This window comes from Euleptes europaea, chromosome 7 (genome assembly GCF_029931775.1).
Source record: "Euleptes europaea isolate rEulEur1 chromosome 7, rEulEur1.hap1, whole genome shotgun sequence".
NCBI lineage: Eukaryota > Metazoa > Chordata > Lepidosauria > Squamata > Sphaerodactylidae > Euleptes > Euleptes europaea.
This window is the reverse complement of record NC_079318.1, coordinates 35,033,482-35,058,038: the sequence shown is the minus strand read 5'-3', so window position 1 is coordinate 35,058,038 and position 24,557 is coordinate 35,033,482. Positions and strand designations below refer to the sequence as shown.

At 40.8% G+C, this 24,557-nt stretch overlaps 1 protein-coding gene across 4 annotated transcripts in view; it reads right to left on the bottom strand.

Moving 5' to 3' along the window:
• The window catches only part of LTBP1 (latent transforming growth factor beta binding protein 1), a 260,003-nt gene that overhangs the window by 135,025 nt on the left and 100,421 nt on the right, over positions 1 to 24,557 (bottom strand). For all 4 annotated transcript variants that reach the window (XM_056852318.1, XM_056852320.1, XM_056852321.1 and 1 more), the window contains exons 8-9: positions 6,561 to 6,663; positions 3,156 to 3,227 (exon numbers count right to left, since the gene is read on the bottom strand). In XM_056852318.1, the coding sequence (XP_056708296.1) occupies positions 3,156 to 3,227; positions 6,561 to 6,663 (175 nt within the window). The remainder of the gene's footprint in view (positions 1 to 3,155; positions 3,228 to 6,560; positions 6,664 to 24,557) is intronic.

The window sequence follows — 24,557 nt, the reverse complement described above, 5'->3', positions numbered from 1 at the left end:
GTGGACACATCTGTATTAGAACCAGTGTTACCAATACCTTTTACAGAGCTGATTCATTAAGCACTGTTTTCAGGAACATAACCACAGTGTTAACAGAGATATTACTCATGAGGTTTCACTTATGCTTGGCACAGAGAACCCAACAGGATGGTAAGGAATAACTTTTCCACATCACCTCTCTGTTGTCATCTCTTCCTAAGGGCTTTGGTATGGTTCCATGTTATTTCCTCTCATATTCTGTGCACATGCGAGGATGGTGGATACAGATGAAAGTAATTAACATGCAAGATAATGGGGAATGGAAAGACGAACATCCAACATGAGATGGATGACTTAATAAAGGATGTTAATCGTGAAAAAGGATGTTAATAACAGGACATTTTGGAGGTCCCTGGAGGGTCGCCATAAGTCGGAAGTGACTTGACAGCACAATACACACACAATGCAGAAACACATGAGCTTGCTCATAATCTTTATTTTGTTTTGTCTGGTTTATTTTATTTTTATGGGCCCAGGATTTTAAATCAGGAAAGAGTCTGAAACAGAAAAGCTGGGCTGTGACTCATCCTGGACTAAAAGTTTGTAATGAATGCCTATCAGATGACTGCTGCCACTACACCAAATATGTCTTTCCTTCAACAAAATTTTAAAAAGACAAGCAGAGGGGTAAGGAAATTTAAACTGTAAGTGATGGGCAGTGGGGAAAGTAATAGAAACCATAAATTCTAGTAAAGGACAGTTGTAAAGAAATTCAGAAAAAGATCTGAGCTACCAGAATTCATAAAGGAATCTTCAATTACAATTTTATTCCAAATATTTGGTAACACACAAGAAAACACCATACCCCATTAATGCAGCACTATGACAAAAGGTACCTCTGAAGACCCTCTGCCCAGAAAAACCCTAGGCCAGCCCAGAAATCTGAACATATTCTGTCACTGATAGTTCCTCATGTGGCATCTTAAAAAAATTAGAATTTGAGCATGCTGAGCTTAACATATTACAGAGACTTTGGAAAAGTATAGTTTGAAGTGATCAAGACAATTGGGATATGAACAAGCCAAAGTTCAGCACTTTAAGTTCTATGGATTCAAAAGGGAATGTTAAAATGTGCTTAAATCTTTCCTCATGGGATCAGCAGGATTTAAAAACGCTAAACGCTGAATGGAACTTGTACTTCCCAAAGCCCTCGCAGAGGACTAAAAATCTGAGGATAATTAATAAATGGAAGGAGCACGGATTGTGCCTGCTGCCCAGTTGTCAGCCTCCAGGCATCAACTGAGTGTTCTTGAAGCATGGACTATGTGTGCATGCATAGTGAGCCTACAAATTATACCAGCATGCAGGAACAAGGTGTGGAGACTGAGATCAGGGTCAGCAGAGGTAACCTTGCTCTTTCCACTACCTCCCAGATTTTGAGTCATCTGTTTGAACAACAATGGGTTTATACGAGATTATTTAGCAAAGATACCACACTATTGCCCTGAGCTGGATGGCCCAGGCTAGAAGAAGAGTTGGTTTTTATATGCCGCTTCTCTACCAATTAAGGAAGAACCAAACTAGCTTACAATGACCTTCCCTTCGCCACCCCACAACAGATACCCTGTGAGGTAGGTGGGACAGAGAGCACTCTAAGAGAACTGTAACTAGCCCAAGGTCACCCAGCTGGCTTCATGTGGAGGAGTGGGGAAACAAATCCAGTTCACCAGATTAGTGTCCGCCGCTCATGTGGAGGAGTGGGGAATCAAACCCGGTTCTCCAGATCAGAGTCTTCTGCTCCAAACCACCACTCTTAACCACTACACTACGCTGGCTCTCCTATCAGACCTCGGTAGCTGAGTAGGGTAGGCCCTGGTTAGTACTTGGATGGGAGACCATGAAGGAAGACCAGGATCACTATGAAGAGGCAGGCAAGAGACTAACAGAGGTGGTTTGCCAGTGCCTTCCTCTGCACAGCAACCCTGGTATTCCTTGGTGGTCTCCCATCCAAGTACTAGCCAAGACCGACCCTGCTTAGCTTCTGAGATCTGACGAGATCAGGCTAGCCTGGGCCATCCAGGTCAGGGCAGTTAAACAACAACCATCCAGATACTTTTCCAGTTGTTAAACGTACGTTTTATTTTAGCAAAGTGTTCTGTTGGCAAAGTACTTTTTGCCTAAAATAAAAAGTCAAGCCTCTCAACAGCTGTTCTTTTAATTCAGCTTCTTTTCCCCCCAAGCAAAACCATTAATAAGAACCTGGCAAATACATTTTTCCCTTTCCTTTTTGCTTTTTTAAGGTATAGAAAAACACAATACAATCAATATATAGTCCTTAAAAGGCCAATATAATCAGCATTATATCTGTATAATGTGGTGTGAATGCACATACAAATAGGGCTTTCTAAATATGTATAAGCAATACACTGCCCAGCAGAAAGGTAAGAGTTACACTACTGCAGAAACAAAACTGAGTTTGAAAGCCTTAGTACTAAACTGTTCAAATTTATCTACAAAGAGATGATTCTTTGTTATTCATATTCGCATCACTAGGAGACTTGTTTCATTACATCAGTTCACTCAGATGAAAGGAAATAATCAGGAGGTGACTTTTAATCATGCTGGTACCACATACGGTTTGTAAAATGAGATTTTTGATTGCAGAAACATTAAAGCAATCAAATGTTGGAGAGCTAGATGTTCTATAGACAAGGGGAAAGCATTCCTTTCTTTTAGCAGGTCTAAATGTGATACTAGCTGTTTAGGGCAGAATGTCCAAAGAAACTGTCTGAGAGTAGACAGCGTGACGTGTCTGTTCTGGAAAAAGTTTCACTTCTATAGAGTAAGATCACATCACACTGTTAAAAACATCTCTGTTTCTAGAATGTGTTTTCTTTTACAACCTGCAATTCTGGCTTTGTAGTACAAGAAACAGCAGTTTATAATTCATATGTAGTTTGGGCCTCAAGATGATCCTTGTAAAGTGTGTGATGATTTCATTCTATTTCATCAAGAGGTTCTTGTTTTATGTTCAGTTACAGTCCACACCTCTTTTTTGGTTAATAAAACCAGACGTATTTATATTATCTCATGCAAGTAAATGGAGAAATACACAATATTCATTTCGCCTTAGAGAAATTTCTCTAAACAAATGCTAATCACTCAAAATATCTTACCTTGACAAAAAGTAGCATTAATTCTTTTGTAACCTTGTGGACAGTCCACCACTGGGCTATATCCAGAGTAAACTAAAATTGAAATACAAAAATATTACTGATAAAAGTGACACACGACAGATTAATTCAGACTATCAAAAAAATGTGGGCTTGCATGCCCCATATCCTTTCTCTGTTCTCACACACTGATCCCCTCCCTCCATTTTCAGGTTGCTGTAGCTATAATTACTGTGACAATTTAAGCAGGCAACTATGGTAATGATAATCTCCATATCATTGCCATCGGACCTCAAACAATTTGCTGATTTGGATATTATGGCAAGCTATGGTTACAGCAATGAATGAGGGCATTGACACAGGAGAAGGCAGCAGGAAGCAGGAGAGCCACAGCCCATTCTTGATCATGATCCAAATAATCATTCAACTCTCCATATAAATCACTGAATAACTGTACATTTTAAAAAAACCAATTCATATGGGATGATTTAACATTTTAATCATCTATATTTATTAGTAAAGTTCTTAATGATAACAATCATTCTCTTTAAAATAATGCAACACTAAAACAGTATTCTCTAGTGCTCCATAGAGTTCAAAGCACTTCACATACATTATCACAATAATCCTTCTAATAATCCTTCTAGGTATTCTCATCACACTGCAGATGGTAGGAGGAGGGACTGAGGCAAAGAATTTGGGTTTGATTCTATAAAGCATGAATGGTTCATGGCATGGATCTTTCTTCTCTTCCTTTGCATCTGGCTGCGTCACCCCAAAAGCACCTTCTGAAAGTCAAGGGACTACATAAGAGTGGGGCCAGAATTAGGGGTGTACATTTGGATATATCTGCGCCAAAAATATACCCGAAAAATACCTTATTGGTATTTTTAAGGTATATTCAGCATCTCAAATATATCCAGGACTTTTTAGGGATACCGAAAAATGGTCCTGAAAAATCTTGCAGGCTCCTGGGACTGTTCCCCCCCCCCAAAAAAAGTTTTGTTTTTCTTTCTTTCTGAGCCTTGCGGGGTTTATATTAGCCTGCCAGTATGTTTGTCAGTTTCAAGAGGTTTTTTTTCTTTGTCAGAATTGCTTTGTGCCCTTTCTTGCTTGGATCTGCTGTGTTTCTCCAGTTTAACATTACTTCTGTTGGGCTTGAACTGCCACAATGGCACTGGGTTGTGCTGGGCTTCTACATACTGCAGTTGGTTCTGCTTGACTTGCAAAAGTGCCCCTTCAGTTTCCGCTGCAGAAATTCTCTGGTTTGACTTTGGTCCTTTTGAGCTTGCGCTGCCAGAATGGCGCTTGGTTCTGCTGGGTTTCTGCACATTGCAACTGGTTCTGCTGGGCTTGCAAAAGTGCCCCCTTCAGTTTCTACTGTAGAGATTCTCTGGTTTGACGTTGGTTCTGTTGGGCTTGCACTGCCACAGTGGCCCTGGGTTCTGCTGGGCATCTGCACATTGCAATTGGTTCTACTGGCCTTGCAAAAGTGCCCCCCCCCCAATCTGGAGTTGTCACTGCAGAGATTCTCTGGTTTCATTTTGGTTCTGTTTGGCTTGGCACATTGGCTTGAGGTTCTACTCAGACTGGGTTTTGGAATGGTTCTGTTGGGCTTGTTGTATTGGTTCCTCCATGGGATAAATTTGATCAGTGATTGCTGTTTGCAGGCATAGATTTTGCGCTGGAAGCAACTTGGAAGTTCCCCCGATAAGAAATAATGGATGTCTGGGGGTACACTGTTCAGGGGCCCATAGAATTGGACCCCTTGGTCCAATCTACTTGAAATTGGGCGGTTATTTAAAGGACAGGCACCAGCAGTTCCCCTGATATTTTGGCGCCTGTGACTTTAAAAACAACCACCCCAGCCAACTGGAAAGTTTCCCCATAGGGAATAATGGACCCAAAAATTCAGATTCCCCATAAAAAGCCCTGAATTTGAATACCATAATAGTATTGGAATTCAGGAATACGGATATTTTGGGGGCCCAATATACCTGAATCCAAAAAATAACCAATTTTTTTTGCACATCCCTAGTCAGAATTTCTGCTGATTCCTTCTTGCTGCAGCCCTCTGGCTTGACCCCCCTCTGCTCCCTGAGGATGGCTGGAGGCAAGGAGAACAGATAATTTCTGCCCGTACTTGGTAAACACAGCTGCCATTTCTTCTTTATTAATTTCAATCAGGCATTGGCACTACTACTGTGCAAATTCCACTGAAATTAATTAAGGCTATAGATGCACAACACAGAAAACAGCAAATTCTAATTCAGCTCACTGAAACACACCTGGTAGTTGGTAACACAGAAACTTCTGTAGTACCCGTTTGTAACCATTTTTACCACTTGTGGATTTCATTTGCTGGATAGATCTGCTATGTTTACATGGATAAATATTTATTTCATAACTTTACTGCTATATATTATGGTTGGAGCCTGTTCTCAGATTTAAGCTCATATTTACGCAGTTTGCTACATAGCAGACATTTTCATGTTTAAGTGATTTGAATTGCCTTAAAGGATGTTGCTGAACATCACCGCATAAAATCAGTTAGGTTCTAAATTGGAACTTAAAAAAAAATTCAATCTCAAGGCGAAGTCAAAAAGCTCAGAACCACAGAAAATGCCAAGGCAAGCTGACTTTCATCCAATGTGATTACAGTCTGGCGAGTAATACCACTTTAGTAAGGAAAACGTCAACATGTCATGGGAACAAAGTGACCCTGAATCAGTATCCTGTGAATGAGTCAACCACCAGGCACGAATACCAGTTAAATGTCAAAAGTGTTAACAGCTTGCTCAGTTTCCTCTTAGTACTTATTGGGAATCTATGGGATGAGCACATTTGATTAGCTTTATAGGAAATTAGTAAGCATAGGAATGGTTTTTTTAAAATAAAAAAAAGCTGACAAGTGCACAAAAGATGATTCCAAACACCAGAGGCAAAAAGTCCTCTTTCCTAGTGGGTGCCTCATGGAATCTACTTCCATATACATGAACATTACTCTATAATTTAGCTAGGTACTGGTTCTGCTGCTATTATTGCCAAAAACAAATTGCCTTCCTGGAAAAAGATAGCAGCATAGAACACAGAAAGCCTTAATGTTAAAATAGAAAACTTTATTCATCCTGTTATGATCTTTTCAGAAAAGGACATTCATATGCTTGTAGCACTTTTTTTTAAAATGCCACATATACAGTATTTATTCAAATGCAAAACTAGGTTTTTTCACTGGTCTGCCTCCACCCCCTCCAAAAAAGAAGGAGTTATTTTACACTTGCATACAATTTGCAGTTATGACCAACAATATATTTTTTGTCTTAAATTCAGGGTCATCTTTCTTTCAAGCAAATACAGTAAGGGCAAAATGGTCGGATGGAAAGAAAATCTGAAAAAAAAGACATTTACCTGGTTTCTTTGGACATTTTTGGCATTTATGAAAACCCCAGGAAGTACCTACAGTACCACAGCAATCTTCTTGTTTTGAAAGACCAGGAAGTGCTTTGCCACACTAGAAAAGTGAAGTTGAAAAAATCTCAGATTAATGTCGAGGAAAGACAAACCATTTCTAGGGTTCTGTTGTATCAGTATCACAATGACCTATTATAATCTCAATGCTAAGCAGCTAGGCCACACACAATAAGCAAAATACTTTCCTTGGACTAATTTTAGAGCCACATCAGTTCAGTCTTAAACAATTATACCCTCTTGTACAGTAAAGTCAATGGGCTTCAGTAGGGTATGACTCTGCCTGGTTGCCCCTGGAAAGCCCACATGCAGCCAGAGCACATCCCCATTGTTTGTATCCAGCACTCAGAAATTAGCAGCACATTATCATTCATCAAGGAGGCAGCATTTTGCCTTATGATGGCTAAGGCATTTTTTCCATTAATTTGTCCAGAAGGTGGTGTGAGACAGGAAAATTATCCAGCTACCACAGATAATATCTTCTTCACCTCACCCTTCATGGCTGCATTGATTGGTGTCTTGAGGCTGAGGTGAGGGTATTATTCTGTGATAGGGATATTCTGGGATACTTTCCTAGCATGCGCACCTAACCATATTCATGATTTGGGAGGGGGGTTGATTTTAATGGTTTTAAATGTAATTTAACTTCTATGTTTTAAATTGTTAGCCACCTTGGCAGCCCTTGTAAGGGCAGAAAGAGGGGATATACATTTTGTTAATAAAATAAAAATAATATTAATGTGGGCTGTTCTGACAGGATCATCAACTGGGCTAGGCATCTTTCCTATAGGTATCATATGCTGAATATTAGCCTTATTTGGTTATTTTCTTTCACACAACATTTGAAGACCAACAAACCAACATGTGAAGATAAAATTAAGCAAAAGATTTCCAACTGATTTCTGCATGATCAGTGTAATTTCATAAACTTTCTGTTTAAAAGAATGGTAAGAGCTTTCTCCTTTTCTATTCTTATAAGGAACAAATAGCACTATTTCTTCCCTGTCAGACCCTATATTGCATTAAGTACATTAAAATGGGTCTAGTTACTTAGCTCACTGCCATGGTTAGGCTCTATGTATTGCTCTATTGCTGGAACTGCAAAGACAGACACACCCTTTCCTCTCTCTGGATAACTTAGAAGTAGACCAGAGACAGACTTAAAACCTAAATTCAATTTTGAATTCACAACCACAAATCTATAAAATAAACATTCAAGAATATTTGTGCTTCAGTTTTTCACCAAGAAACTGAAGCTTACTAGCAACAAATTTTATATCACAAAGATCAGAGTCCCCCAGCCCATGACCTCATTTTAAAAACAAGGCAATACATCAAAATATTGATGTTCTATAATTTGTGATTATTTGTTAGCATTCATAGCTAGATTTCTGACTATTAACTTGGGGTGTCTGTTTCAATTCAAAATCCAATGATAATTCATTTCATCACTAATTACAAGCCCCTCGCTACTAGTTTTTATACATCAGATGTCATAGGATAGAATAGATGGAACAGTAAAAACTCGTTCTGAATATTTCTATCATGCCAAAATCAAGTTTTCTGCCGCAGAACTCCCTGAAATTTCACAACTGTTTAGAATTTATTCACGATAAGGAGTCCCAACAAAGCCTTTAGTCCCAAGGCCATCACTGAAGGTCACCATTTTGAGGTATCTGCTAAAGCCCAAAGCCAACAGAAATGCCTAGTCCATTTGCCCCATCTAAGAACTGGAGACTGCTCTAGAAGCTCTGGGATAGTCTCCAATTTCATAGTGGGTGGTGCATGTGAAAGAAATGAACCACAACTTAAAGAAGTGTGAAAGAGGCACTGTCTATTTTAATAATTGGTCTTTTTGATAAAATCTGTCACTGATGTGGCTCTACATGAACTTAACAGCCATAGTCTAAAAGACTACAAATGTCCTTTTATGAACTGTAAATGGTTAACATATTAAAAAATCAAAGGTAAAATAAACAGTTTTTGAAATGGAAGTAAACACGAGAGTTTCCCAAGGAAATGTACTGGGACTGATGCCATTTAATTTACTCATAAACTCAAAAGCGGACAAAGTCATTTTACAGATACACCAAATTATTTAGAATGAAAATATCCAAGCAGACTGTGGAGAGTTCAAAAAGAATCTCAGCAAACTAACTCAGTGACTGGACAACAAGAATGGCGGGTGAAGATCAACATATATTAAATGCTGTGCATACTGTGACCCAAAAAAAACCCCTACAGTTACATTAATTGTAACTAGCAACGAAAGAAATCTTGGGATTCAGTAAAAAGATCGATAACATTAATTGGCTCAGTATTTCCAGCTGTCATAAAATTCAATGCTAGGGAGAGGTATGTAAATAAAACAAGCATTATAGTGATTAGTATGGCATACTTTAAAACATTAAACAAGCAATCATGGACCCAAATGAACACGCTATGAACACAAAGCATCAGATTCTATGATGCGGTAAGAGCAAGCTGCCATAAATAAGCCTGTTGCCCGCATTGCTTTTTCAATATCAGGCTACCCCAACAAAAACTCTGGAATGGAAGTCCTATGAGGCATATTGGTAGCAGCACTTTCTCTTAATATTGCCTGTGTCGTCAAGACACAGCTGCTATCTATTTCTATTATCACTGCCGCAGATCACAAGGAGGACACACTGCCTTTGCTTTTACCAGAATAAAATTTTAACTGGGAAGGACAGTAATCTTCTCCAGGTTGTGTCCTATCTTTGAGCTGCCTGTTTGGCCATCTGATGAGCCTGCCCTTTGTCAGTGGTGGCTTCTCAAGTGGGTACAAAGGGCTGTCACGTCATCAGCCTTCCGTAAGAAATGTAAGATTATTCTTTTCAAGTGGGCATCTTGAAATACTGACCTTGACAGACCAATGGTCTGACTCAGCCTAAGGCAGCTTCCTGCATGCTCCTGTGTTTGAGCTGTGTGAGAAAATACCTAAAGGAAAAATTCTGAGGCTCTTTTTTATGTATTGTACTTGTACTGGACTGTCACAAGGGGCTTCAAATGGTCTCCTCCAAGGATACTGATCAGGTCCATGCCCACTAAGTTTCAGTAACCCTGCCGTGAGGGTCTCAGATTCACTGGCCTTTAAAAACAGTCGTCTATGAGACAGCTATTCCTACTGTTAGCAGGAAGAGCTGCCTAAGAAGGACTAGTTTGATGCCTGCTCAAATTATGCCAGTCACTGAGGCAATTATGACAGTCACTGAGGCAGTCTCCCAAGAACACAATTTGAACACAGCACTAAAATATTTAGAGAAAATGCAACAAAGAGGGCAGACCTAAGCCAGCGTGGTATAGTGGTTAAGAGCAGTGGTTTGGAGCAGTGGAGTCTGATCTGGAGAACTGGGTTTGATTCCCCACTCCTCCACATGAGCGGCAGAGGCTAATCTGGTGAACTGGATTTGTTTCCCCACTCCTACACACGAAGCCAGCTGGGTGACCTTGGGCAAGTCATGCTCGCTCAGCCTCACCTACCTCACAGGGTGTCGGTTGTGGGGAGGGGAAGGGAAGGTGATTGTAAGCCGGTTTGATTCTGCCTTAAGTGATAGAGAAAGTCGGCATATAAAAACCAACTCTTCTTCTTCATCATCATCATCATGAACTGACCTGTATGAAGAAACACATATTGCCCCTGAACTAGGGAACTGGCCCCTTACTAGGAAGATAATCAGACACTAGGCACAATTTAATAATCCATACCCACATACTTTTCTTTGAAACGATAAACATATTGGAATTGTCTTTTCTATGCAGTATGATGCAATGAACATATAGTCCTACCAAGTACATTAGTATTCCACCCTTCCTCTAAGGACCTGAGGGTAGCATACACAGTTTTCCTCTCATTTTATTCTCACAATAACAACGTGAGGTAGTTTAACTAAGAGTGTATGACTGGACCACTGGACCACCAGTAAACTTCACTGCTGAGTGGGGATTTGAAGCCGTGCCTCCCAGATCCTTGTCTGACAATCAAACCGTTTACGCCATACTGGCTCAGTTATGGTTTAAATAATCATCTAACTTATGGTTGAAATAGTCATTCAAAGTGAATGTTAGCTACTGATTAGGAAGAATGATTTGGTATGGTGCTAGGAGTTAGAGTTAATCCTTAAAGGAAACCTAGTCTTTTGTTTAGCCAGCTATTCACAATTATTATGTTAATCTTGTCTGACATGTTGAACGTTAGGATTTTAAAACATGCTGCTCAGATAGCCACAGCTACAATGGGTACAATGCCAACTGGCGCATGTTATAAATTAGCTCTGTGACAGAGAATGGGAGGATCTTCTGTATAACAACGTATAAAGTCAATTTGCCTAATTAAGAAATTGATATTTCTTCAAGGACACAGGAAACAGATTTACTGACCTTCTACAACCAAATCATTATTGTTTAGAAACAATCACGATAAGTTTGGATTCACCTTGTAGTATGTTTTTAATGCACAGAACCAGACACATGCATCAAATTAAAATATTTAGATTCTAAAGAGTAAAGATGTGATGAGATAAGGATGCTTAACTAGCCAGAACTGTTCACAAAGAAAATGACCAGCAGGAGGTACACAGGATGGATGGGGCAGGCCAATAGGTTAGAGAAGGGATGGAATAATGTAAATTTATGGAGGGTTTCTTTGACTAACCATCAGTACATGGAACTACACATTTAGGGCATTTTGTAAAGGAGAAGTCGGAGTCCCTTCATTAGATGACATAACCTGTGGATCGCAGGAACGCTTTGAAGAACTCTTTTAAACCCTTATGTGGCTAGCCAAGCTCTCTCTCTCTGAGCAAGGATAACATCATAAAGAAGATAGCTTCTTTTTCAAGGTGTCTTCTAAATACAGTGCACTGTTTCGTGTCTCTTCTCTAATGTTTCATCCCCTATCGCTAATAGCACATTTGATAGGAGTCTTGGGCTTTTAGGAAGAAAGGTGAAAGATAAATGTTTTCAATAAATAAAGAACATTATATATTGAAGATAGTTTCAGAGGGTATCTGTGCTGGTCTGCAGAAGAACAGTTAGATTAGAGTCCAGCAGCACTTTATAGGCCAACAAGATTACTGAGGTATAATATTTCAAGAGTCAAAACTCTGACAAAAGGAGCTTTGACTCTCGAAAGCTTATACCAGGAAAATCTTTTTGGTCACTAAGGTGGTACTGGACTTGAATCCAACTAACTGTTATATACTGACAGTATAATTTGTTTCTACTCATTCTCTTCAATTGTTCATTCTCTCTTTGGCATGTACATATCCCCCAGTATGGGACATCTTTTGAAGGATTCAACAGAAAATAAGAGTTGGTAAAATCCTGGGAAAATTTAAAGTTTCAAGCGTAGTTTTTAAGTCTGTCTCTAAAGAATTCTGATGGTATGAGCCAGATTGGATTTGATTTATCTGCTTTGCATTTTACAACTGTTGAAATCTGCAGGTTTGTTTTACTATCTGAGTAGATTGTACTAAATGTTCTCAGGCTTAATTATTTGATGTTTCTGTGACCCATGAGAGATGATTTTTTTAGATTCCGCTAGCTTGTCATACTTCACAGATGGAAGAAATTTTAATCACAGACACCTCTTATTGCTTAATTCTGTCTCAGCTTTTTTTGTTTTGGATAACAGTGTCCAAACTTGGCGTGGTTTTTACAAACATTATTGGCAAATGTTCGGGGGGGGGGGGAATTGTTTGTTTCCAGAGAGTTCCACCCCACACATGCCTGTGCAACAGTAGTGCTGTCACCATGCACACCCTGGGAACTATAGTTTGGTTCACTACCTTATATCCATTCTATAACATTAGCCGTGTGTGTTGTGTGTGTGTGTGTGTGTGTGTGTGTGTGTGTGTGTGTGAGAGAGAGAGAGAGAGAGAGAGAGAGAGAGAGAGAGAGAGAGAGAGATTGAGATTCAAAATTCAACCGTTCCTACCACTCAATCCCACTCTCAACACATTTGGGAACAAGAAAGAGTTTGTGCATGCATCTATAAAGCACATAGTTACATACATCATGCAGTTTTATACCAATCAAAAAGAGTTTAATTGAGAGGTAACATAAAATAATAACATAAAAGGTAAAATAATAACATAAAATAATATTTATGGATACACATGTAAACCAAGAGCTCTTTCTTTGTACAGAGCTGCAGTTAACAACCACTTCCTTTTTCTCTGTTCTTGTCCACTAAGGCGTGGACTACTGCAATGTAAAACAGTGGCCCAGATTAAAGGAACAGGCTGGTAACAAACTCCACAATACCACCACCACCCCTGCTTTTACAGAAAGGAGGACAAACTGGTTTCAACTCTGCCAAAAATTAGTGTCACAGCATGAGATCCATACAATAAACAGGTTATTCCTTTCCACTGCTCTATATTTTGAAGCCCACAATGCACAAGCAGGTTACTAATATATGAAGTCTTTGAGCTCACGCTACTTCAACAGAACTTCAAGAGTTCTATACAGTTTATGCATCCTATTATTCCAGTAATTGAATGCAGAGCTGACATTTTTTAGATTTTCTTCATATTTCTCTTTCCTGCAGAGTCTACAGTTTGATCACAAGGCATTTTAAAAGTTTACACTCTAAGAGTGTAGCATAACAGATTATGGGTACATAATACTTCAACTTCGTTTAGAACTTGGTGTACTGAACATTCACTTACAGGAAGGAAATCTATACACACCCTTCAGTCATGGATCTTGTAAAAGATTCTGAAGCTCCCACAGCCACAATAGATAGCAGAAATGAGTGAAAATATAGTGACAGCTTCCCTGAAGGGTTGTGGGTTTGATTTATAACTCCTCAAGTCTGCTAGGTACAGTAGCAGGAACAGAGATTAACAACTGTTACAGACCAAATGGAATTCCACAAAGAATAAAGCTCTGAGACAATGCCCACATTGCCACTGGAAAACCCTAAATTCTTATGTTATAAAACGTAGGATTACATAGGATTTGGGACTCTTGAAGGCTCCCTTCTACAGACTGATTAAACCCTAATAAAGGTCTCCCAAGGAGCCCCGTGGCGCAAAGTGGTAAGCTGCAGTACTGCAGTCCAAGCTCTGCTCACGACCTGAGTTCGATCCCAACGGAAATTTGTTTCAGGTAGCCGGCTCGAGGTTGACTCAGCCTTCCATCCTTCCGAGGTCGGTGAAATGAGTACCCAGCTTGCTGGGGGTAAAGGGAAGATGACTGGGGAAGGCACTGGCAAACCACCCCGTAAACAAAGTCTGCCTAGGAAACGTCGGGATGTGACGTCACCCCATGGGTCAGGAATGACCTGGTGCTTGCCCAGGGGACCTTTGCCTTTTAAAGGTCTTCCAATATAGGCCACTAGCCTCCCATGAGGACCAGCTCAGGGTGTTGCTGCCATCTGAAGCAAGGCTGTGGTAACAAGAGCTTTCTCAGTTGTGACACCTTCATTTTAGCACTCCTTCCTAGAGAGGCCTATCTGGTAACTTTTAGGAATCTAGTAGTAAAATCTTTCTTATATAGAAAGGCTCTTTGTGATGTTTCAGTTTTGGCTATGGTTGCTGTGGAGATCTGTTTAATATTTACCATTTAAATGTGTTATATGCTTATACCTTTAACTGCTGTGAATCTCCATAACAGTCACTCTCCAAACTGCCTGGCAGGATACACATTTCAGCATAAAAATAAAATAAGGTCCTTGTTCTACCCCACAAGGGCTGTCATCATTAGTGCCAACTGAGGCTGGGTTGGTGGTAGGGAATCCATTGGTAATTTCTAATATTCATGATAGCCAATTCTATAACTTGGAGCCTCGGTACCACAGTTCACATGACTGGGCCACTAGAATGTTTTTTTAAAAATATACCGTATTTTTTGCTCCATAAGACGCACCGATCCATAAGACGCACCTAGTTTTAGAGGAGGAAAACAAGAAAAAATCTTGTTTTCCTCCTTTAAAAACTTGTCTTATGGAGCGAATGCCGACTGAGCGCGTGCGTGTCGGGACGGCGCAAACCGGCGTTCCCCGCCCCGGCGGCCAGCTGGGAGGCAGGCGGGGCCACACAGAGCCGGCTCGCGTCGTTCCAGCGCGCCCAGCCGGCTCTGTGTGCCCTGCCCGCCTGCCAGCTGGCTGTCGGGGCGGGAAAAGCCGGTTCGCGCTGGAACGATGCGAGCCGGCTCTGGGAGGCCAGCTGGCAGGCGGGCGGGGCGCACAGAGCCGGCTGGGCATGCTGGAACGACGCGAGCCGGCTTTCCCCGCCCCGACGGCCAGCTGGGAGGCGGGTGGGGCGCACAGAGCCGGCTGGGTGCGCTGGAACGGGGCGCACAGAGACGGCTCGCGTCATTCCAGCGCTCCCAGCCAGCTCTGTGCGCACGTTCGCTCCATAAGACGCACAGACATTTCCCCTCACTTTTGAGGAGGAAAAAAGTGCGTCTTATGGAGCGAAAAATACGGTATATGAAATGGAACTTTTAGTAATATAATGAAACTGCAGTAAAACTTATGTTTAACAGACTTGACCCCGATTTTGGTTTAGGTGTGGTAACACGCAAAAATTATAGTTTTCTGGGAGTGGACCTGTTGCAGATTTCCATATAAAAACCAAGAGCAAGGATTTATCCAACAGAGTCATTTGGAAATTTAAGCTCACAAATTTGAAGATAAATACTGGCAACAGTTAAAGTTATTGTTCTGATCTCACAGCACAGATGTGGAATTGAAAGATCATTTCATTGAATTCATTGCAGTTTAAGATCTAAACGGCAACGGACGACACAGGACATGCTGGACAATTTAGTTATTATATATGGAACAATCACTATTGTAATAAGCTTCCCAGGACTCTTCTCATGGGAATGCATCCCACTATAATTTCCTGCCACCCCTATTCTTTCTATATGCCTTATTTTTAGGGTTGCCAACCTCCACATGCTAGCTGGCGATCTCCTGCTATTACAATTGATCTCCAGCCGATAGAGATCAGTTCACCTGAGAAAATGGCTGCTTTGGCAATTGGACTCTATGGCATTGAAGTCCCTCCCCTCCCCAAACCTCACCCTCCTCAGGCTCCGCCCCAAAAACCTCCCACCAGCAGCAAAGAGGGACCTGGCAACCCTACTTATTTTTCAGATTTATGAACAAAACACCTTTTCCTTTATAATCTCTTAGCCATACAAAAGTGAAACCAAAATATTGTGACACTCAGAAATTATCATTTTTCCCTATCTTTTATCCAACTTTCTGTACAGAGCTCAGGGAAGTTCACATTGTTCTATTCTCCTTTACGTTATTCTCATAATAACCCTGTGAGGGGGATTGGATTAAGAGAGAGCAACTAGCCCAAGTTCATCTAATAAACTGAATGGGGATTTGAACCAAGGGTTCACAAACCCTAGTCCAAAAGGCTCTCCCTAGGTGTCTCTCTTCTCCAAACTCTTTTCATGCCACCTTTTGAATGGTTTTTGGACGCATTTGCAAACAGGACCTTACTAGCAACCAATCTGAAACAAATCTGTGCAAATTATTCATAGCAGTGCAACCATGAATTTGGGGCAGGTGAAATCTGCCTAAGAAGCATCAAAGCCCATTTAGCTTTCTGTTGTAATGTTTTAAAGGTAAAGGTCCCCTGTGCAAGCACCGGGTCATTCCTAACCCATGGGGTGACATCACATCCCGACTTTTCCTAGGCAGACTTGGTTTATGGGGTGGTTTGCCAGTGCCTTCCCCATTCATCTTCCCTTTACCCCCAGCAAACTAGGGAATCATTTTACCGACCTCGGAAGGATGGAAGGCTGAGTGAACCTTGAGCCGGCTACCTGAAACCGACTTCCGTCGGGATAGAACTCAGGCCGTGAGCAGCGCTTTTACATGTGCCTTTATCTCGTTTTGCAGCACAAACTGCATTTTTCATAAGAACAGTTAGCGGTGATCCTGCCCATCAGGTTAGATTATGAGTAACTCTAGACCTGTGGTTCAAGGACACAGCAAAAGACCTTTATTCATTCTTCTGCTTCATCTGGAAGATCCAACCAAAATCTGAAGCATTGCAAATCAAGCTGCGTCCCATCACCAATTTTAACTATCTATCTGTTTCAGGAAAGCTGAGCCAATTCAGGAAAGGGCGCACACACGGACAGCTCCTTGTTGGAAGGTAACAGGTCTCTAACAGTGCATTCCTAAGGAGAGTTACTCCAGTCTAAGCCCATTGAAATGAATGGGCTTAGACAGGAGTAACTCTCTTTAGGAATGCACTGTAAGTGTGAGCAAAGTGAGCAACCACTTTATAGCAGTGCCAAAACAGGCTGGCTGAGAGGATAACAATGTCAACATAAGAACACAAGAAGAGCCATGCTGGATCAGACCAAGGCCCATCATGTCCAGCAGTCTGTTCACACAGTGGCCAAACAGGTGCCCCTAGGAAGTCCACAAACAAGATGACTGCAACAACATCCTGCCTGTGTTCCACAGCACCTTATATAATAGGCATGCTCCTCTGATACTAGAGAGAACAGGTATGCATCATGACTAGTATTCATTTTGACTAGTAGCCATGGATAGCCCTATCCTCCATGAACATGTCCACTCCCCTTTTAAAGCCTTCCCTGCAGAGGCCTGCCATTTGTGACTCACCTGCAGTCACCTGCTGAAAGCAGCTACTGAAACGCCATAATATTGCCAACAAAGAAGTGATATTGCAAGACTGAGCATAGCTGAAATCCTGACCACAGGATTCAGCTCAGAGACAACATTTTGCATACCACAATAATACTAGTTCCAAGGTGAACAGACACGTCCTCAGACTGCCTGAAAGCTCCCTTTTTCTCATTTATTTCTAAATAACATCTTAAGAAGTTGTTCAACCATACTGCTGGTTATTACCAAGTAACATACTTCCCTAGCTCACTGAATGACAGTTTGTTATGCTGAAGAATATCCCCCCATACAACACAGTCACATAAACAGACAGGCTCAGATGAAGAAGAGAAAAATCCTTAAGTACTTTCTAAAAGAACTTCCGCAGCATTTGCTTTGGCTTTCACTGAACATTCTTCTCAGGCAAGCAACAATCATGCTGTTTTCTTTTATCAAGTAATTAAAACAGCTCTTGTAGGTTATCCAGGCTGTGTGACCGTGGTCTTGGTATTTTCTTTCCTGACGTTTCGCCAGCAGCTGTGGCAGGCATCTTCAGAGGAGTTACACTGAAGGACAGTGTCTCTCAGTTGCAAGTGTGTAGGAAGAGTAATATATAGTCAGAAAGGGGTTGGGTTTGAGCTGAATCATTGTCCTGCAAAAAGTATCAAAGGTAATGTGCTAATCATAGTCCTGTAAGTATCAAGATAATGTGCTAATGAGGGTGTGGTATGTTAATATGGAACTATTGTATCCTGAAGTGATCTGTTAATGTGTGAAATCCAAAACTAATCCGCATGGCTATTGTGTACTGTAGTCTTTGTTAGTCTGGAGGTTTTCAGGACAGGAAGCCAAACCTCCAGACTAACAAAGACAATGATTAGCACATTACCTTTGATACTTTTTGCAGGACAATGATTCAGCTCAAACCCAACCCCTTTCTGACTATATATTACTCTTCCTACACACTTGACACTGAGAGACACTGTCCTTCAGTGTAACTCCTCTGCTGGAAAGAAAATACCAGGGAAAGAAAATACAAAGACCACGGTCACACAGCCCGGATAACCTACAAGAACCAATGAACTCTGACCGTGAAAGCCTTCGACAATTAAAACAGCATCTGATGCTTTTGCTATCCAGTACACATTTAATCCTCTGATATTACTATGGTTTCCGGGGGGGGGGGGATGTTCTGTCCCTTTAACAGGAGCTTAATTAGATGTTGTTTACCTCCATGCCATGAAAAGCTTCAGCAGCCCGTTTCCGCACATAAACCCGCCTTTAAAAGGGACAGGACATGTTTATCCAGATCTGTTGGCAACCCTAGATATTGCACAGCACTGACGCTGCAAAGTACCATTGCAGATGGAGCATGAATTCCTGTAAATGAATCCATGCACATTTTTGACAGTTTTTTTGTTTTTTGTTTTTTGCTTAAGATTGCTTGAAGCCAAGCCTTGAGCTTCCAGGAATTCTAGGAAACTGTAACGATTTTACTTCATATTTCTGACTAATCTTAAGGAAAAGTACTTTATAAACCAAAATCATAAAAGTGGGAAACATCTGATTCTACTTTGAGAATAGATTTTTTTTAAAGAATTTGGCAAATTACTATGGAATTATTAACTGGAGACCATTGCTATACGTATTCTTTCTTTCACCCTAGAAAATGTCTAAAATCAGTCTGCAAATGGGCAGATGATTTATCCCCTAAACGTGACACTAGATGAATCCTCTCTTTCCTTGATAGGGCTTTGAATATATTAAGGTTAAACTCATCACTATTGACTATGTTCTAATATAGATTACTCAGTTATTTCCATGTTTCTATACTTATCCCAGCTTGCACATACAACTGACCTATACCGTATATATGTAGTTACTGTAATGGATAATCTACAATTATTAATTTTATTTATTTACTCCATTTATAGCTTGCATTTCTTCCTGAGGCTCAAGGTAGATTACACAGTGAATGCAGTGAAATAGCATGAGGCATCCAAGAAACAATGCAACAGGACGAGAATCACAAAAATTAGAAGCAATGCACGCAGAAAAATATACCAGACATCATATGTCTTAAACATGGAAAAAATGTAACTAGAAAAGTAGAAAACAGTGCAGCAGTAAGAACAGGATAATACATAAACTGTGGAATAGGCCACAATGCTGCACCTCTTCCTTTTCTGAATGCAGCTTGAACATTTGGTATTTCTTTTTCCATACATGGTAAGTCTTTGTTGTAAGATTTTGAGCATCATTTTACTCGCGTGAGAAATTAATGCGACCGTCCAAGAGTTGCTGCAGTCTTTGACGCCTTCTTTTTTTGGAATTGGAATGTAAATTGACTGTGTCTAGTCTGTGGGCAATTGTTTTGTTTTTCATATTTGTTGGCATATTCTTGTTAAGATTTTGATGGACTCGGTTTCTGTAGCTTGGAATAGCCTTGCTGATAATCCCATCTACTCCCGGTGATTTGTTTTTCCCAACTGCTTCGAGTACAACTTTCACTTCACTTTCTAAAACTCTAGGTTCTTCTTCAAATGGTTCTTCTTGGAAGGAATCTGTTATCCTTTCATCTCTTCCATATAGTTCTTCAGTGTATTGTTCCCATCCTTTCTTTATTTTGTCCTGTTCAGTTAATGTATTTCCATGTTGATCTTTTAGCATGCCTAACCATGCTTTAATACCAACAAGAAACTGACAAAGCCCCTAAATACATTAATAAACTGCAGCAAAAACAAACAACCACCAGTGAAGGCAATGAAAACAGAAAAGGAATCAATAAAGTGCATATAACTAATCATCTGAAAGACTGGGGCAAACAAAAAGTATTTTCTGTGCAAAGAGCTCTCTTGACTAATTTGTCTTAAATATTTCACGGAATGCCAGGAGGGTGTGAGCTTTTCTGACCTCAACAGGCAGGCCATTCCTTGAGGTGGAGATTACAACAGAGAAGGCACATGTATGGGCAGTTGTTGAGAGAAGAGAAACAGAGCTCGGTGTCATGAGCATACTTATGGCATCTCACTCCAAATCACCAGATGACCTCTCCTCGACATTCCAAGTATGTATCAAAGGGAGACAAAATTGGATTTTGTGGCAAATACCACAGTGCAAATTCCATGGGGTCAAGCAATGGCTTCTCAAGGCTACCTTCTATAACCAGTTAGTCAGGTGCAAATGTAATCACCATTACCACGGTGCTCCAGCTATCTGTCTCAGCCAGTTGATCCAGAAGAAGGTTACCAAACTGAAAGCTGCTTGGAGGCCCAGGAAAATCAACATGTCACACTGCTCTCTCTCTCTCACCTGGTGACGGTCATCCATCAACACTAACAGATCAGCTTATCTTCCAAAACCCAGTCTGAAGCCAGACTGAAATGGATCTGGATGCCGAGCCATCCCAAAATGCCTAGAATTGCCCAACTACCATCTTGTTGAGTACCACACTCCAAAAGCTAGTATTCATGACTGCCCGACAGTTTCCACCACCCCTTTCAGGACAGCTAAAATATTAAGAGCTTCGTAGACTCAGCTAGTAAACCGTTTCTGCCTCACCTAAAAATTGAAGATGGGCAAAGGTTGAACATAGAGGTGCTAGGCCAAGCTATCCACAGCATATGGCTGCAGCAAATGAAGCCACCCAAGCAATTGCAATTAGAATGACTACCATAACATCTTGAGGTTAACTGCCAGAATACTGCTCTCGATCACTGCAGTGATTTTAACTGCAAAATGCTTTGCATGTGACCTGCAAATGTGTAAGACCGCCCCAATGCTGTTTATTCAAACAAGCCACTTCAGGATTGAGAAATTTAGAGTGCAGAACTGAGAGGCTGGATGGGTTGCAGAATGCTTTCTCTGCCTATCATTTCTCGGCTACAAATCACTGTCCTCCAAACAGCCTTTCCTCCTCAACAGGGTTTCAATTCTGTTATTTACAAGACCAATAAACACTGGATTATTTGGAATGGAGAAATGCTGGGAAGGGAATTCATTAATCACCATACTCCCCTATATCCCCTCCCTAAGCTCCTGCTCCTGAAGAGGCTACTCGGTATAAAACTGGGCCTCTTATGCGTATGCAGTTTATTCCTAAATTCCATTTTTCTACGTAAAGCAAAAGATGTTCAGGATGTGTTCCAACACTAGAAATGCATTAGCGAAGTTCTAAAAAAAATTAAAAGTGAGGTGCTGAAAAGCCAAGTTCTTTATCACTTTCAAGTCACATGGCTTCTAAATCTATATTCCAATATTTTCAAACATTCTCAAATCGGAATTTTGCATTTGAAAGTAAAAAGTCCTGGATAAAAATATTATAGGATAAGTACAATTACCATCCATTAAAGTTGGGCATCTGCTATTACTCATAATGTGCATACATAAAACCACATGTAAATCACATTAATTACATGCAGGTAAACTATGCATGGCCCCAAGTGATGAAACCCTCTGCATTAAATAAGTTAAACTAAACTTTTTGATTTACATATCAGGGACTGCACCCAAATGCAGCAATTAGAAACATAACAAATGTAAAGATATCAAATCAATTTTTATCAAGGCTTTCCTCTTTCTACCTAAAACCTCAACACATAGTAGACATATGTATTAAATTATATTTCTCCCACATTCAAGTGTCCCATAATAATTTCAACACCCATTAATCATGTGGAAAATTAATAGGGCACGCATTAACAATACAGACTTTATTGTCTGTATCACTGATGCTATAAACATATTTTGAGAAATAACAAGATATTATATGTCATAATAAAGGCATTTTTATTAGAATTAAAATGAAAAGCAGCTGAATGGGTAGGGAGTCAAGAAAAGAAACATAAACTTGCTTGTTTGCTTGCTTTTAATAAGGCTCCACAGACCAATGCTTCAAGCTGCCAGACTCCTTGGCTTCCATAATGATTCAAAGTATAGGTATTCTTAATGTTCAATATTCTTAATGATATGGAAAAATCAGACTGTGTGGATTACAGCTGAATCAATCTGTGCTCTCAACAGCTGCGGCAAACTTATTCTGATGCTACCTAAGGTGTGACAGCCTGCAAGTTCCAAAAGATGTCCCACCTCTCTATATATATTATATATATAAACAATGCCATCCTAAGGCCCTGCTGGATAAGCTTAGGACAGCAGAACGTCCTCGGGCCTTTACGTCTTGAATATATGCTTCCAACGCCAATGTAACATCACTGTGACACCAGCACAATGCCACATCAAGGTCATGCTGGTGTGACAACAATGGTATAAATGTCAGCACTTGTTAGTCTTGGTGGAGAAGAAGAACTTGGCTGTGATCTCAAACCCTCTCCATCAAGAGTCCCCCACACAACACTGGTATAATGGTATGCTAGCAAAAATGGTAAATCAAAATATTCCAATTGAAATCAATTTCAGATAGGAATGGGTCCCCACCTCCTACTTGTTATTAATTTCAACTCTCTTCAAAATGGGACCTTCACTGTCTTGACAGCAGGGCTCAAGCAGTGCTGGGAGACTACTGTCTTATAGCCTTGATGTTTATGGGTTTTTCATCACCAGGGCCAATGAAAGACTCCAAATGCCCCAGAATGTATCTTTTCTTCTATGTGCTCAGCTAGCTATGTAAGTAAACAGTGTTAATCCCCCAGTGGGACTTCAGCCCTTTTCTGAGACAGGCCATGAATTTTCCCTTGGGGGGGTTTCCTTCTCCCAAATAAATTGTTGAAGTGCCTGGGTAATATGCCTGGACTGCCCACCCTTCTTTGCCTGGGTGTTCACCTGACAAAACGAAGGGGATTCAAGTTACCATCTGCAGGGATTCTTGGTTGCCAGCAGCTTCTAATGGGTGTGCCACAGTCATTCATACAATTGAAAACACTATGTTGATTTTGTTTCTTCCACATTCTACTTTGAAGGCGTGTGTGTGTATGCTTATCTGTTATATGATGGGACACAGCAACATCATAGAGTTTATTGGGATCATTGTATTGTATGTGTATTGGTTCTTTTATCTACATGGACTCTAGTGCTGTTTCTGTGCTCACAGTTCCTTCAAATGGGTTTCTATTATTTTGCTGCTGGAAGAACACAATTGGTATGTTAAGCATCAGCTGGACAACAGCATAACAGGATCTCAGGACTGAACTGCCCGACTCCAAAATGGCTATATCTCATTAAAATCCTGTAATCCTTTCTTCTTACTCATCCTCTGACATGAAGTTCCTCAGACGTTACTGAACAAAGACAGAAAGTTCAAGTATTTTTTGTGCCATGAAGCCACAGCTAATTTATGGTGACCCCGTAGGTTTTCAAGGCAAGAGACATTTGGAAATGGTTTGACATTGCCTGCCTCTGTGTCATGACCCTGGTATTCCTTGGAGGTTTCCCATCCAAATTCTAACTGGTAGCAAGTTCACTGGCAACAACTAACAAACTGGTATGAAGAGGAAAAGCAAGCTTTAATATTTTTTTCAGTGGTTCAGATTAATAGGGTATCTTATCATGCATAAGCTTGGTGTTCCCATGTCTTGCAATCTTGCCTTTCAATTCTAATTTCCCATTGCCCGTACATGTTCCTTTTTTGTCAATTCCATCCTGAAAGCTAGATCATGCCTGTGACTCAGCCTGTAGGTTCAGTTGGGCTGAGTGAAGACAAACAGCTCATGACATGGTAAAGCTGTTCCTGGAACATACCACTTCCTGTTACAGCGTGGGAGGAGGGCATGCTCACCTGCAACAGAACAGTGGTACAGACTGAAAAGTCAGAGTTATTTCCCTATAGAATTCCATATATGTGAAAGATAGTCTGTAGAACCATTCCCCTTGACAGAAAGTTCGTATGCTCAGTATGCTTTTATTCTTAAATATGGGCCATTAATAATTCAATCTTAAACCTGTAGGCTCAATTTGTACACTCCAGGAATAATTTTACCACATGATGAACTGCTTCTCTCAACTGGGCCGCATCTTAGATACATCAGTACAGGATTTTTATTACATATAAGTATAAATTTGAAGTAGCTTTCAAAAACCATTCCAATTGTTATTCTCACATACCGTTTATACTCGCGTATAAGCCGAGTTTTTCAGCCCCAAAAATGGGCTGAAAAAGCCGGCCTCGGCTTATACGCGGGTCAATACGGGGGGAGGGAGGGAGGAGGGAGGAGGGAAACTTACCGCCGTCGCCGCCGCCGGGCCCTGCTGCTGGGAGCGGCCTGGGGCAGCCTCCTGCAGCCGCAGAAAGGCTGCCCCAGCCCTCCCCCTCCCCGGCCCCCGCCGCCATTTTTCCCCGGCCGGGA